This window comes from Pituophis catenifer, unplaced genomic scaffold (assembly GCF_029215685.1).
Source record: "Pituophis catenifer annectens isolate HBS135680 unplaced genomic scaffold, rPitCat1.0.hap2 SCAF_4, whole genome shotgun sequence".
Classification (NCBI taxonomy): Eukaryota; Metazoa; Chordata; class Lepidosauria; order Squamata; family Colubridae; genus Pituophis; species Pituophis catenifer.
The window spans coordinates 45,278,740-45,295,880 of record NW_027256884.1 but is presented as its reverse complement, the minus strand read 5'-3'; the positions used below and the strand labels follow the sequence as shown (position 1 = coordinate 45,295,880).

The following is a 17,141-nucleotide window of genomic DNA, read 5'->3' as shown; positions in this document are numbered from 1 at the left end:
AAGTAAAATCTTGTAAAATGTGTTTACCTGCTTGTAAAAATCAGTAGAAGGAGATGACCTGGATCTTTCATGTTTATACTGAGATTTCTCAAGTTGTTCAAGGCCAGCATCAAGGATATTATCAGCTGAATGGTACTTTCCAGAACTACAATTTTCTATAGGTTTTCTCTGCTCTTTCCAAGAAGCCTGGTATTCTGCAAATGTTTCTAACCTCTGAGGTTGTCTTGATTTAGTGATATGGCCACTGTAATGTACAGTTTCACTAGGTCTATCAGAAGCACAAAGGACATTCTCAACTCCGAAAGAAGCTGACCGCATTCTTTTTTCGTACCATGATCCTCCAGATTCAATTTCATGAGAATTTCTACGAGGAGTAGCAGTCTGTGAAGATTTTTGACAGACTGGTTTACTAGTCTCTTCAAAAAACTTCCATTTATCTGCAAAAGTTTCCAAAGCTTCCTCTGATGTAGTTGGACGATGGTGTGTTTGGCAGTTATCATCCAACATACCCACTTCATTTATTTTCTCAGGTTCGGAATAAGATTTTAACTTTTGTTCTGCAGTAAATCTCTTCCTAGCACCAATACGTGAAAAATGATGAGCACCATTACTCAGTGATATCTCTTTAGAAGACTGCCTAAATTCAGGGAAACCTAATTCATCTTCAGAAACAAAAGTCAATGGAGAAGTATTATATATATTTGTCTTTCGATCTGGAAGATAATCTGCAGAATTGGGTTCCAAGTCTCGACGCTGAAAAGAAGTGGCCTTCAAAACTCTGGCTTGGGCCTCTTTCAGATTATCTTTGTACATGTGAGAATAACAACTTTCTGATGAAGAAGCTGTCTTTTCTTGAGAATCATGGTTCCAGTTCTCAGTATAGTCCTCTTCCTCAGTTGGCTCTATTAAGGCTGCTGTGCTTTTGCTTTTTTGGAGTTTTGCTCTCTTCATTTGAATTTCATTTCTCAGTGTGGTAGCAAAACGATCACTCCTTCGTGCATTTTTGCTTAGGTGAACATCAAATCCTGTCTGTTTATTAATCCCAATTTCGGCAGCAACATTAATCTGCTTTTTCTCTTCCTGAGCTAAAGAATGCAACATCGGGGTCTTTTGGGGAGAAATATGGTAGTTCTTCTCCTGGTTCCATTTGAAATCTTTTTGGGCTATTTTGGTGTCAGACACCTGAAAATACTCCTGCCCATCCTCATATTCATGACTACTGAGATTTTCTTCAAATGTCTTGTTCTGACCTGATTTCTCAGAATAATTTATCTTCCTAGAACCTTCCAGTACAACAGCCTTAATATCCTCTCCTTTATTAACTACACAATGAGCTCTCTTTTCACATATATCCAGAGAACACTCATTAAGATGCTGAGGTAGAGAATATTTAGGATTTTGGCTCATAGTTATGGCAGGATTCTCACTTGACACAGAAGCAGCAAGATTTCCTGTTCCAGAATTCCTACATTCATTTTTAAACTGTAATGATTTTGAGGTTCCCTGAGCAGACTGAACAGGCTGCTGCCTTGCTTTTACACAATAATAATGATTTAGTCCAGGGTTTTCCTCAGAAGTCATGTCAGAAACGGCAGTGGTGGTATTACTAGGAATCTTGGTTTGGTTTAGATGACAGTTATGTTTATCAGAAGGCCTTTCCTTAATATCACTATAAGAAGAGAGCCATTTTGGCTCTTTAGATGATGCAGAGGCTTTTGCATTGTGAAAGAAACTATATTCATCACTATATTGACGCTGATGTTGATGATGCCGAGACTCATAAACAGACTGGGCAAATCGAACATCAGAACTAGACAGAGAAGAATGCAGCCTCTTAGCATGTCCCATATTATTGTTTATCCTGTCACCTGGGGAAGAGATATCATAATCTGGAATAAAATCAGGTCTTTGTATTGGGCTGCTTCCTTGTCTTCTGTGTGAGGTCTTCTCAACTGATCTGATCATTTGCTTTTGTTCTTTAGCAGTGTCAGCACTCCAGTCATTTCTGATTGGTGTTCTATGTAGGACTTCAAAATGCTGGGGGTTCTGAATGCCCTCTGAATATAGAGGAGGTGCATGATCTCTATCATGACTTTTGGTAGCAGCAAAACTATCACTTCGGAGAGGGGGTGGTGGAGGTGGAGGGGAAGGAGACTTTTTTCCTTCAGGGACATACCATACAGGTACAAAATTAGATCTTCCAGCCCCAGAATAGACTGAATTAGTATGGTCTTCTAGTCGTGAATTTAGGCTGTTTTCGTGTTGTGGTGGAGGTGCAAAGGAGTTAACTTTTTCTTCAAATCTTCCGTTATCACTCAGAAATGAAACAGTCTTGCTATTCCCTTGTTTTGGAGTTTCCCAGTGACCCACTTTATACATCACATTCTCTGTTGACAGACCATCTACACTGGACAGTGTGTGATCAGGTGTACTGGAGCTAGTAGAAAAAGAACCATACGCAGAATCTCTTTTGCTGGGATTCCCCAGATGATCAATGCTGCTATTGGACTTTGCAGAGGAAATCTGTCCATACTGATATGTTTGGGGTGTGTGATCCCAGATATCCATGCTTCCCACAGAGCTGAACTGGCCTGAGGTACGATGTAGATTTGATTGATTCCATGAATTTGAAAGCTCAAAGGAACTGCAACAAATAAAACAAAGATACGTCCATTAATATAGTACACACATATACAAAACCATTATTACAATTACCTACAGCAATATTTTATCTATTAAAGCTGCATATTAAAACCATATTGTCACTTTTGCAGTGTGAAAAAAGCTTTAGTGAAGACTACAGCAAGCCCATGATTGACCACGGTCTCGAGATAAGTTCTGATATGTTCTTAGTATGTCAGCTAATACTTCATTTTTAAGTTTTTTCTCGCTTCTGTCTTACTACAAAATCAGCACAGACAGAACCCCCAGATGAATTAGTTTCATTCAAAAAGAATTTCATAGTATTTCTGAAAAAGAAATACAATACAACATTAAAAAATAGACATATACTTTAAAAAAATCCTACAGAATTCCTTGATGTTTATTTCTAGCTAAACTGCTGTATGATTGCATCCTTAGATAGTTGTCAAAATATAAATTAGGAAACAGAATATATTATTTAATAGTATATAAATTTAACCAGCCAGCATTATAGTGTCAATGCTAAATTTATTTCTAAATTCATTACAAATTTGAATATTTTAAATTAAGGGTTTTTGTGTTAATTGTAACTAAATCATAGTATTATGAATGAATGAAAAAAAAAGATTTATAGCTTAATTAAGGTACTTCTTTTTAAAGTCCTGGTAAAATTTCCACAGAAATAATTATTACTGTGGACTTTTTAATTATTAAAAAGGCAATGGTATGCAATACCTATTTCTCATCAAGGAAATTACACAGTAAATAGAAAAGTAATTACAGAATTATTCTTTAAAAATATGCCACAGAATATACATGTGTAATTTTAAGAAGCTATCCCGGAACAGCAATTTCAATTTCTTCCATCAAATGCTGCTGGAGGAAGTTATTTCTCTGTGGAATGAATTGCCCCCCGAAATACGAAAGATTTCCGACCTCCGGGTGTTTCGCTGCGCTCTGAAGACCCTGTTGTTCCGCCAGGCAGGGCTATTAACATAATGTTTTAAATTGGGGTATTTTAAATTTCTGGGATTTTAATTGGAGCCTAATTATTTAATGATTTTAAATTTTAATTGTTGTCGTGTTTTTTGTGTTTTTAAATAGGCTGTACACCGCCCTGAGTCCTTCGGGAGAAGGGCGGTATAGAAATAAAATTATTATTATTATTATTATTATTATTATTATTATTATTATTATTATTATTATTATTATTATTATTTGGTACAAATAGCTGCTCAGATTTGAAACGATTATACATTCTGGTACTAGTTGTAGGGAAGAAAAAAACCCACTGTCCATCAAAACTTGCAGATATTATTTTTCATTTTTCATAATGAAAAAACATTGTGAATTAATAACTTTCAGGTATATAATTTACTGATTTTTTTTAATAGTAGAACTTGCTTCATACAATAAGCCCATTGCTGGAAGTTTAAAGTTAAGAATAAAATAAGACAAGCAATTATTTTCTTACCGTTTGAGCTTGCTGCTTGTAACTTTCAACAGGAACTCACCTTGAATGATACTGAGAGGGCCATGAAGCACAGACATTGGTGGAGGAGAATCTTGACGCAGCTGTTTCAAGCCGATTCTCAGTGAATTTGGTAGCATGCCAGGAATGAGGCCTGCAGGCTAGATCATTTTTTCTGGAATGAGAAAAGTGAAGCAACTACAATTATTGTATATGGAAATCACACTATGTGGAAAAAAACCAAAGACCTACTTAAGTTAACAGATACAATAAGAAGGATTGCAATACAGAACATTTTCATTTTTCTAACAAATCACCTCTTAGAAGAATCCAGCTTTTGTTTTAAATGACATTCCAAATGGATGATGAGTCAGTGACAGCAAGCTGAAGCCTTTTTTAAGAGCAGGTAAATAAAATTTGAAACAATTAAGCCTTGTATACAAGTAAAGAAGTACAAAAAAAAAGTATTCTGAGTTTGATCAGGGCTCAGACATTCCTTTTATTTGAATCCCAGAATAGAATAGGTGTGGTTTGTTAGCTATAGGAAAGGCTAAACTTTGATACAGATGCAAATGCCTGCTGTTTACAGAATCAAGAATCACCTTGAAAGAGAATTCACTCCACATTCTACAACCCTAGAACCCCACAGCTGAAAACCAGAAGCTTATCTCTCTGCTTTTTATAATCCATTTAGCTTTCTTCTTCAGGTGTACAAAAAATGTATGAAACAACAAACATGAAGGAGCCTTTTATGCTGTCTTGACTTTTGCTGCTCTATAGAGCGAGGATGGGGGGACTTGTTAAGGCCAGTTGCTTCAAAATTTTACATAACCTGGAACGGATAGAGATTATAGCCCAAAGTGCATGAGAAAAAATAGTCTGTACTGTTAGTCTAAATAAATTCCCATTTCCTAAAGCTCCTCAAGTCCTATGTAACTTCCTGTATGAAGCTGTCTAATGTTTGAGTAGATCTAATTCAACCAATCTAGCAATAATTATTTTGCTGATCACTTCATGATCAACTATACATAATTGGATTGCCTAATGAAAAAGATAAATATAAATAAAATTTACATTTACAGTATAATCCCTTCAGATGATTATATACTTACAAGGAAATTCATAGGATTTATGTCTTCATGAGCATTGGTGGAAATGCAGACTTTTATTACAAAAATCCCAAAGGTGCTTTTCAAAAGGCAACTGGACTTTATTGTTTTTTCTTTTGAAATAGTTGCGCTTCTCATCCAAGCAGCTTTTCAGAAGCAAAAAACAAATGAAGTCTAGTTGCCTTTTGGAAAAGCACCTTTGGGAAACCATGACCTGGATGATTAAGAAGACATTCCAGTGCAAAAGGTTAACTTTTACATGTGCTTATTATTTATTTAATGTATAACTCACTCCTCCCCCACAGGAGCTCATTGTATTTTATATAGTAATCTCCTTTCATCTTACCTTCAGATCAAGCAGCCTTGTGAAGTAGGGTAGACTGACTTTATCATGTGAGTTTTAATGGATAAGAGTAGACTAAAAACCTGTGTCTCCTTGGCCCTTGTTCTATAGCTAAGTACTACATCATAATAATTTTACTGGCTTTTTATTTGTATGGGATGTAGCCCAGTTATAGAATATTTTATTTCTGGATGAATTTGGGTTAAACTCTTATATCCCAGGTAAGGCTATAAAGTAAAACATGGCTGCAATTGACAAACAACTGTAGAATGCAAATCTTTCCAGACAAAGGCAAAGCTTATCAAATCATTAGGAAACACCCCAAGCTTTCTCTTAAACTGATTCAGGTCCATTAGTTACTGTGGACAGACAGATTTCATTATTTTTGTCCTGCCTTTATTATTTTTATAAATGTTTAGAAATATTTCAAGGTGGTAAACATATCTAATACTCCTTCTTCCTCCTATTTTCCCCCATCAACAACCCTGTGAGGAAAGTTGGGCTGAGAGAGAGATTGGCCCAAAGTCACCCAACTGGCTTTCATGCCTGAAGCAGGACTAAAATTCACTGTCTCCTCTAGGTTGATGTGTTAATGATTAGGGAGGAGGATAACATCAGGAAGCTGAAAAGGAACCACAGAGTGGTTGTGACTCACAGACACCTGATCATATGATAAAACACTGGTAGTAACGTCTTCCACGTTCAGATCATGTCATTACTTCCCTGAGATTAAAAAAACAACCACCACCAGATCTACAGTATGTCCTAATGTGCATGTTAGGCCATCAATAACATAGTTAGATTTATGATTATAATGTTCAATCTCATTATTATCTTCAGTCAGTTATTGGTTTTGTAGATCTTTCTTACATTAAGTATTTTTTTCAAAAATATGCTGGGGAATGCTCTACTACATTTTTATTTATAAAGCCCTCTTTACATTCTTTTTTAGAGAAAAATAATCTTGCTACTTAATATATATTCTTGAACATATTCAGAAGCCCCAAAACATATATTTTCCACAACAGATGCTATTCTATGAATCCATTCATTTAACTAAGTCAATCTAAAAATGAAATTTAATCCCTACATTGTTAAAACTCTTAATTTGCATAAGAGCAAATTCACCAAGGGCACATTCACCACCAAGCTATTATTGGTGTTTTAAATCTCATAGTGCTGCTTTGTCAACCAGCAACAGATGTATGGCTTTACTTCACAATGTATTTATAAGGCAATATAATACCTTGACAGCTTTTTGATATCTTATGTCTATCTTTCTGTGAGGCATAATGGATATTCATGGCTGTGTTCACAGGATCAGATTTAATTTAAATGAACCACATCAAGAAAGGAGTTTTTAGAATTAGGAAATTTTTGTTTTATGACTTAAACCCAATATGTACATTATTTAACGACAAGTTTCTTTAAATGTCAGTTGGAATGAAACTGCAAGCAGTAACCTTTAAAAAAGGTTTTGCTTTAACTTAAAGAAAAGTTGAAGCAGCAAGTCTCTTTTCTGATGAATTTTTTTTCACTAAGGAATCATATACATATTTTATGGGGAGGAGAGATGCAACTTTAACTTTCTATGCAGTTCTCACCTCTTTGAGAAATGGGATAGCAAACAAATATAATGGAACAGTGTTATTTAACTACAACTGTCCACAATGAGGTAGCAGTAACATTACTGCTATGAAAAAGATAATTTGCATTTTAGAAATACAGCCTGCTCTCTAGCTTTGAACTATGCTAAAGTGATTTATGGTATGAAACTGAAGTTGAAAGGAAAGGAAATTATCCCAACACAATGAAATGAATAAGACAAGGAACTGGAACATAAATGTAATATAACTTTAGAAAAGAAGTAAAAAAAGGCAATAACAGATGGTTTTAAGTTGCAAAATTAGGCAAAGTTACAGAATAGCAATTATAAAGGTATCATTGAATTAAACTTTCCTACTGAGGAATAGACCACTTTTTTGAGTAGTATTACCTAACTTTAACTTCAGTGGAAAGACTAAGGTACACCTGGGCATGATTACTGAGTGCATTGTGTGCTAGGGAAGCAAACGGCAATCACTCTGTATATCATTGATTTGTACATATTGCATAGCTTTACTCTTATTTATTTCCTAGGACCAATTTGCATAACAAAGAAATGTTTTATTGCTAAATATATGCCTTTAAAACAACAGAAATATGGAGCATTTAGAGCAGGGGTGTCGAACTCAATTTCATTGAGGGCGACATTAGCATTGTGGCTGCACTTGGACCAGGTGGTTGCGGCCCAATGGGTGGGTGTGGACAGGTTGGGTGTGGACAGCTCGACGCCATTCGTGTCGGGGGGGCGAGCTCTGTGGGGGATTGGGCAAGGCTAGGGGGGATAGAGGGATCTCTGGCAGAAAGGGGCAGGACCGGGGTGGGTGCTGGGGCCTAATTCACCAGAGGAACAAAGACAGGATTTGTTGCGAGGCAGCCCAGTCAGTTGCCATCATCATGCTGCAACCCCTGCACGCTCTGCCTCCGCCATCAAACCTGGTTCTTCAGCAAGCCTGTTGCACGCTCACTTGCAAAGGCCCTGGTGAATGGTGGAGGTGAGGAGCCTCCATCCCCAAAAGGCAGCTGGGAGTCTGCATCCTGTGCAGCGCAGGTGGGTCCAAGTCCTGTGAGTGCCGGGCTGACATTCCAAGCAGCATGCAGAGAAACCCAATCAGGCCTGCCAGATGCCCAGGTGACCACACGGCCTGCCAGATGCCCAGTCGCCTGATTTGTTCTAGCGGCGGCGGCCACGGGCAAAGACAGATTGTGGGGTTGCAGTGAGGCAGTTCAGTCAGTCGCCATTGTCACGCTGCAACCCCTGCGTGCTCGGCTCCCTCCCTCAAACCTCATCCTCCAGCGGCACTGGGAGGGGAAGGCCTGGGAGCAGGCTCGCTGGAGGATGAAGCTTGAGGGAGGGGGCTGAGTGCACAGGGGCTGCAGCTTGGCGGTGTCCAGCTGGGCTGCCTCACTGCAACCCCACAATCTGTCTTTGCCCATGGCCGCCGCGGCTGGGATGGACCAGGCGGCTGCACAGCAGCCCAGTGCACCTGGCAGGCTGGATTGCATGCCTCCACCTGCTTCTTGGAGTGTCAGCCTGGCAGTTGCGGGTGTCAGGATTCCAAGTAACACTCCAAACTAATTAAAACTCCGAGGCAGGGAATTCCTCAAAGTTCCATTTTATTAGAGATGTCATATTGGCACATCTAGGAAAATCCAAATCTGAAAGCCCCTGGGTTTTCCCTACCCAAAGGAAAGTCCCTTCCCCTGCACCCACATGTCCATCACATGGTCCAATCAATCCACTGTCCCAAATGCAGATATTTCCCAGTCATGCCTCTCTAGGTGCACGCTGAATGTCCTTAACTCCCAGAGAAAAGAATGTTATGGCTATCTATCTCTACCAACTCCATGCAACCCCCCTCCCAGTTTCTCACAGCAGGCCTATGCACTAAATGTGGCAGCCCTGAAGATCCAAAGAGAAAGATGGCCTCCAGGGCTGACAGTGGGGCTTGGACCAACCTGTGCTGCGAGGGCTGCGGACTCCCAGCTGCCTCTTGGGGATGGGGGCTCCCCACCTTTCCCATTTTCTGAGGCCTTTGCAAGTGGGTCAGCAAGTGGAAGACTCTTTCCACATGTGCAGTGGAGTTAGAAGATGAAGTTGTATTGCTCCACCCCTGCCCCACATCTGCCTTTCCTTGCTTCGTGGCAGCAGCACAGGCAGCAGGTGAAGGTAGAGGCATGGAGGGAGGCACACAATACAGCCTACCAGATGTCCTGGGTGGCCGCCCGGCCGCCTGTCCCATCCAGCTGTTGCGGCTGTGGGCAAGCAAAGACAGACAGTTGGATGGAGCATGCAGTCAGATGGGTGGCTGCCCAACACTTCCAACAGGCCCGATCATGTACCTCCTTCCCTGTGCCTCTGCCTACTGCTTAGGGCCAGCCTGGTGGTCACAGCACCCCAGACCCACCTGGACTACATGTGCTGCGGAGCCCCTCGGCTGGCGGGCTGCTACTCCTGTGTGCGCTCCGGGAGTGGCCAGCAGGGGTGGCCAGTCCCTCACTGTCTCTGGGGCGGCCTTGCAGACCAAATCTCTGCCTTGGGTTTGACATGTCTGGTTGAAAGCTTCGTTCCTGCCCTCAAACAGTAAGGCCACTGCACGCAAGTAAGCAGTTAATCTGGGCCATGGATGGTGTTTCCTGCGCCCGGCCTTAGATCTGACCCGCAGGGCTGCCCTGCCACCTCAGCCCCGCCCCCTGGGCACATGCACAGTTGCGAGTGTGCGAGTGGAGTCCTTGGTGAAAGCAAAGCGCTCATAGTGTAGTCAGCCTGTGGGGCAACACTGCCCCGGGGTGTCAGGCACACGTATGCTCATCATCTTCTATGCGTGTGCCTAGGGGGCAGAGCTGGGGCTGCCCCTTGAGGGTTCCAGGGCAGCCCCATGAATCTAAGGCCGCCACATTCTGACCCAGATGGCTGCCAGCAGGTTGTTGATAGGCGCCTGGTTGACCTGGGCTCGGCCAAGGAACCTCGGGCTGGTCCTCCGCTGCTTCTAGGGGAGCACTGCAGGCAGGATCTAACCACCTTGCGGGCCTTGAGTTTGACACCCCTGATTTAGAGTGTGCCTTGATATTTCATTTAGTAATATTAAGAATTTATGACAGTATTAGAAATTAACATAATTCTAATTTGGGATATTGTTTTATTTATACAATAATAATCTCCCAGAGGAACTGTATATTATAATTGCTAATAAATCAATATAGATTTATTATTTAATTTTATTGATTTGTAGTTTAGTATTGATTTTATACCACCAAGAGTTGCTAAAGAATTGGGCATTCTTATAAAATTAATTAAAAAAAAAAGCTACTCCACAAATGGTTTAATGATTTTCTTAGTTTTAATATTTTAATGAAAATGTTAATAAAAATTTAATACTCATTTAAATTGATGTGACATTTTAAGTAACAGGTGTTTAGATCACAAGGTATATAACAATTAGCAAACGCCTCCAGCTTATTGCTTTGCTCTAAGGGCATTATGAAATCCAGCAAAAAACAAATGAACAAACAAAACCAACAACAGCAATAATAAACTTTTCTTCTTTTATATCAGGCCAGCAGGAGACAGACCAACGTCAGGGAATTTAGGAATCTAATTTTCATAATATAATCTTTGTTTTGTTTTTTACCGGACACAGCTGGAATATTACAGCTCATACACAAAGTTAAGAGAAAAGCAGGAACATTAGAAAACAAACTACAGGGAATTTCTTTTGAACTCATCAGGTATCTAGCAGACTAAGACATCACTTCTTCCTTCCTACTAAGACTTACATCATCCTGTGTGTCATCAAATTGAAAGACACATAGTTTAGAAAAACTAAAGTGAATTCAACATAAAAATAGCTTCTTTCCAATGCAATTTCATGGACTTTCTTTTTTCCCTCTCTAAATTGCCAATTCATTAAATATCAAGGGAAAGAAGATACAGATGGAATGTAGAAGTCTAAACCAAGACATTTTTATCCACTGAAACATCAGGAACAGAAAAAATAACTTTGAAAACGTCATTTTTTTTAAAAAAAAATTCAGGATAGGTATTAAAATACCAATTGCATAAATGTATACAGTAGTTTAAGGCATATTTCAAAACTATTTGAAACTACATTTTCTTAATTCACAATCTCTCCCAGCATGAGAACTTTCTCATTCAACTGGATACCATTTTGCCTAAAGATTTTACAGAACTGTCATGAACATGAGTACTAATCAGATCTGTCAGCTATGGTTCTACACTATTAATGGAATATTCTAAAAGAACTAATCTGACAGGGGAGTTTTATGCACACACAAAGTAAGATCCTTAACTGTGCAAAAGTTTAGAACCATGAGAAATTTAAAATAGATTTTCATTAAAGCTTACATGTTTTATAATAATATATATGAAAATCTTAATCTTATACAAGTACATTAAATAATAATGGACACACTGCTGAATCCAAATTTAATTCCCTAATGCAGAACAGCATTTAAATCAGTTGAATCAAATAAACAAAATATCCACTAGAGGGCACCTAAAGCAAAGGACCAAGTTCGTATAGTTGCAATTTAATATCATTTGGAGGCAATTTTGACATTTTAACAATCTACTTATAAAATATTGAAGGTTGAAAAATGTGCAGAAAAAATAAATGAAAGATGGAAAGAAGCACCATTTGCAAAACTTGAATCCAAATGCTTGGCATTTTTATGTACTCATCAAAGTAAATATAAATTATATCCATTAGGTATAAGAAAAAATACTTGAAGAATTATATCAATGAGGAATAACTGTTAACATTAAAAAAGTATTAAAAAAGCAAAATCTAACATTTTGGAAACCAGGAGCAATGGTCATTAACCATGAAATATTTCTTGTATGAACTGTTGATTCAGTAGGTTTATAAAAAGCATATTATGCAGATGTCATAAAAAGGCAGCTCTTTCCCTCTCCAAGGGAAAAATAAAGTAATATTTAAATAAATAATTAAATAATATTTAAAATAATTTGTAATATTTATTAGAATAATTACTATTTGTTTTCACATTTATCATGCTTTTTTAAAGACAAATTTAAAATTTTTAAAGACTGCTAACATCTAGGAAAAAATGGTTCCCAACAGAACTGCAAAATCCATAGCTTGGTGCATCTGGCTCATAAGAAATTAAACAAGGCATTAGCCCTATTTGGAGGAAGGACATGCATAGATCTACTTTTATTATTCCTTCAGAAAAGTAACAGTACTATGCAAATATTTGCTACCTAGTCATCACATTTATTTATTGCATAGGAATTACATATGGAGAGAAAATAGAAAAGTGAATGAATTCATATTAAGATAATAAAGCACAGATCTCCTTAAGTATTTTGGTATACTGTATATACTTTGTAGAAATCTTTCTACTGGAAAACTTCTATTTTTAATTAATCTACCGTAGTTTTTTTCATTAAATATATATGTCAACTAGTATCAGGAAATTTAAAAAAGAAATACTGTGTATATGACCAGGGAATTTAATGCATGTAATTGCTCTTGTTAAACATTTGAGAGTATTGGCTGGTAAGATCATTCAATTAGCTTAATGGGATTGGATCTTACGATATACCTTGAGATTTGAACCACTCTACTATTCAATGAAATTTAAATATAGCCACAGAAATGTCTCTCAGTTCACTGCATTATTTAATTTGGATGGTAAAACTGATTTAGAATCAATACTTTATATAACTGTATTGCAATGCAGCATGAATGTATCTTAATTATTGTGTAAACAGTCTGTCTTGCTCTTTATTTTCCTTCCTTAATAAAATGTTACCCTAACTGAAGATATGACACTAAAGCCACGCTTACCTAAATAGTGGGTAAAATAACCACTAGTTTAATAGGTGAAAATAAACCTTAATTTTCCTGCAATCACAATTAATTGTTAAAGTTATAGAAAATATAAGATGCTATAAGTGCCTGAAAAGGTAATTACTTGAATCACAATATCATGTCCAATCCTTAGCCAACTCAGCCTGTATCTGCTGGAACCATATCCCTGCATCACCTTTATCAAATGTTTATTTATTTTGCATGATTTAAATGAACAAAATATTAACAAACAATTAATCCACAAATAGTATATATGTTTTAACTTTTTATACCAGAGGGTATAAAAGAGAGTAGAGCCTGTGTTTTAACTGATGTAAACTGCTTTCAGAAGAAAATTGCATCTGAAATGTAAAGGGAAAATCTATTAAACAAATAAAGGAAGTATGGGAGCCTCACCAGCAAATTGTTTTCTATAATAAAAATGTTTTTTTCTCATGTAATACACACATATTGATTACAAAAATGCCCATACACTGTAAAAGGCAAAAGCTGAGAATCCAAAATTAAGCTTATTTTGTACTGATTCATCTTGACCTTCCAATTAACTTCCTCTTGAGCAAGCATGACTTAACCACATTTAATAGATGGTTACTCAAATAAATGTGCATTCCAGTATAATTCATTTCTTAGTTTAATGAAACAATGTATCTCTTACATATACACCATCTGATCACAAATACCTTTTGTTACCCCAAACCTCCACAAGCAAAAGGAATCTTACTTTATTGTTTTCTTGCGGAACAGAGATATTTCTAAGGTAAATTAATTGGTGTCCCAATATGTGCACATTTTCCTACCTCCTTACCTACCTCCTTATAATGGAAAGCTTGCAGCTTCCAGCAATGTCCTTATTTAAAAAAAATCCAAATGTGCATACTTGTGTACCAGGACTTTAAATGAAGAAACATTCTATTATGGCCATTGCCTTTATTCTAGGTAGCTACCCCATGGCTGCTTCTGTCCTCACTACAGTTGGCTTTCATTTTATTTATGTGACATATTTTTATGAAGGTTCATATTTAAAATTTTATTTATTTTATTTATTTACAAAATTTATTTACTGCTCATCTCATATCCAATGACTCTGGGCAGTTTACAGCATAAAAGTATTAAAGCATTAAAAACATTAAAATCATCAAAATAATAATGAAATGAATAATGAAGAGTTGGTATATTCCAACAATTCTTTGACTCTCCCTAACTAACTTTGCTCTCATGGAAGAAGTTGCTTGGATGAGCAAATGTCTCAGATTAACAAACTTTGATCTAGTTGCCATGATTCAACCTTTAGACTCTTTTGGCCTGGATGATTGAATCTTCATTGACATAAAGATACTGTATGATACTTCCTATAAAACTTTAAGAAGGATAAATGGGTCTGAAGGTTCCTTAGTGCTCTCTGAGTTTGGTTGTTTTGTTGCAGGTGTTTCATCACTCAAATCAGGTAATATAATCAGACTAGCACTGATGATGTTACCTAGTTTGGGTAATGAAATGTCTGCAAGAAAACCACCAAGCTCAGAGAGCACCAAGTCCCCTCATTTCAAACCTGAGCTACAAATATTCTCCTTTATTGATATATGGTTCATTCAGCAACCTGCAGAAAAGACTGATATACTGCTTTTCTTTTAGAGATGAGGTAAGAAATTTAGCAGTTTTTGTTTTGCCATAATGGAAGTATATGTGCTATCAACATGAACATTTAACTGATAAAAGAACACATCCACAAGTGCTGTCAAGGTCATTTAATAAGTACTAAATCAGGTTCTGCTGCACTAAAATATACAAATCAAGTTAGTTGTTTTAACAATTAGAGTAGACTGCAATTACACACATTGGTTAGCTTATTTTGGTGTTCTTTTAATACAATTACAAACACAAAAGAAAACAAACAAGGAACACCCACACTGGATATGCGGAAAGACTCCAAAACTGTGTGGAGGGAGAGGAAGGTTTTTAGATGAATAGCATTTCCTACAATGTTTTCAAAAGAGCAAACAACATACTTGCCCTAGCAGGTCCAAAACAATAAATTAAAGAGTACTGTTTACACTGTACATTTGATAGCACTATTTCGTTAATATAAAAATTAAAGTGTTAAAAGGAAGTTCAACACCACATGAAACTTTCATTTTATTCATAAATTCACATATTTAACATAATGTCAACATGCCTCCTAAGAGCTTGAACTCAGCCTATCATGGATTTTGAGAATAAATATCTCAGAAGTGCTGCATGCAGGAAGAAATTATCAATTCCAGATCTAAGATTTTAAGGATTGGATGAGTATTTAAAACTATTTTTAACACAGGGAGACTTAAAATTCACTTATTTTTATTGGCAGTTTAAACAAAGCACTATAAGCAGGACAGAGAAAACTAATATCTTCACTATTTCAATATCTCTGCATACCCAAAGCACACTGTATGGTTGACTACAGATTGCATTTTAAACATTTATGAAAAGGTTCAGACTAATGCTCAGAATTTCAAAAAGAAAACATATTTTGTCACCTGGAGACACCTTGGAAAACAAAGACCAATATCTTAATTTGGTTATTTCTCTCATTCAAGCACTTAGGAAGGAATTCTCAATATATTCCTCAGCATAATGAGGAAAAAGAGAACAACTCACTGGTACCTTTTGACTTGGGTCAGGTTTGTTTCTGCTATCTGACAATTTCATTGACAGCAGCATCAAATTAATTGACCAAGTAGCCTAAGAAATTCTAATGCTTTTCTGTTTCAGTAACTGAAGAGTGAAGCTAAACAATAGATATAAACAATGGCAAAATTATACTGGCAAGTTTTTCAGCCTGTCCAAAACTCCACCATTGAAACTTGCAGCACAGCAAGATGGGTTATTAAAATGTATAGATACATTATACATAGCCGTCAACTTAGGACCAGTCACCTAACAACTCTTTGAAGTTACAACAAATCTCCCTGGGAATACTTACAATTGGATTCAAACTTCCAATGGTTGCCCCATGATTTTGGGTACTTGGCAACTGCATCACATATTCATGTTCATATGACCCTTGTTCATATGACATATTTTACAATATTTTTTTTGCCAAAAACCAACAGTATTTACTTCTGGTAAAACCGTGCCTGTAACAAATCATTGGTTTGCTTAATGACTGCAGAGATTTGTTTAACATCCATAGCAGAAAGGTGATAAAATTGAGTTGGCTACATGAGTGATCCGATTTACGACCATGACAGGCAGGTTGCATTATGATTAAAACCTGAGGAGTACTTGTAATATATTTGCTAACAAAGCAACAAAAACAGAGCCAGTATCTAGATGCAGATTCATGTAATCATTCAGAAATAGCAAACAGTCATAACTACATGAAGATGTATCTTTATAGCTGAGCAATGAGATATCCTATAGAATGTTTAAAAGACCTGAAATAAATAGAAATTCTGTGCAGTTTAGGGAATAGGTGACATGTTAATTGTTCTCATTTTCCAACAACAACTCAAAATGTTATCAAATATTCAGACCAGATGGGTTTTTGTTATAATCCAGTGATGGTTAACCTTTTTGGTGCTGAGTGCCCAAAGAGCGTGTGCCCTGGAAAGCCTCCTGCACCAACCTGGAAGCCACTGTGCAAGGCCCCCCATGTCCCGTTTTGGGCCTGGAAAGCCTCCTGCACCAACCTGCACCCTCCGCTCATGAGCCCCCCCCAGCACATGCATGCATGTGTCCCCTGCATGCATTCTGCCACCACACATACACGGCAGAGACCCGAAGACCAGTTGACCAGCGGGAGGCACGCACGCATGTACAGTGGAGCTAGGCTGGGGCGACAGCTGGCGTGCCCGCAGAGAGGGCTCTGTGTGCTACCTGTGGCAAGTGTAACATAGGTTCACCATCACAGTTACAACCTATTGGTTCTTTGGATATATAATTTTTAGTAGGTCTCCCAGAAACTATTCATATTTGCTGTTATTCTGACATCTGTTTACTGTTTCCTTGATTTCCCATTCCTATCACTTCCTACTTCTCTATCATAGCAATTTTTTGCCATTATATAAACATTTAAAAAGTTAAAAGTTCTTCTCTTATGTGGCATTTACTTGGAAGTCATTTTATGAATAAATTCA

The 17,141-nt window shown here is 37.4% G+C and overlaps 1 protein-coding gene across 3 annotated transcripts in view; it reads right to left on the bottom strand.

Annotated features, from left to right (window-relative positions):
- Nucleotides 1–17,141, bottom strand: part of SHROOM2 (shroom family member 2) — a 156,032-nt gene that overhangs the window by 53,004 nt on the left and 85,887 nt on the right. For all 3 annotated transcript variants that reach the window (XM_070943258.1, XM_070943257.1, XM_070943259.1), the window contains 2 exons: nt 4,158–4,289; nt 28–2,644 (listed from right to left, as the gene is read on the bottom strand). In XM_070943258.1, coding sequence (XP_070799359.1) covers nt 28–2,644; nt 4,158–4,289 — 2,749 coding nt within the window. The remainder of the gene's footprint in view (nt 1–27; nt 2,645–4,157; nt 4,290–17,141) is intronic.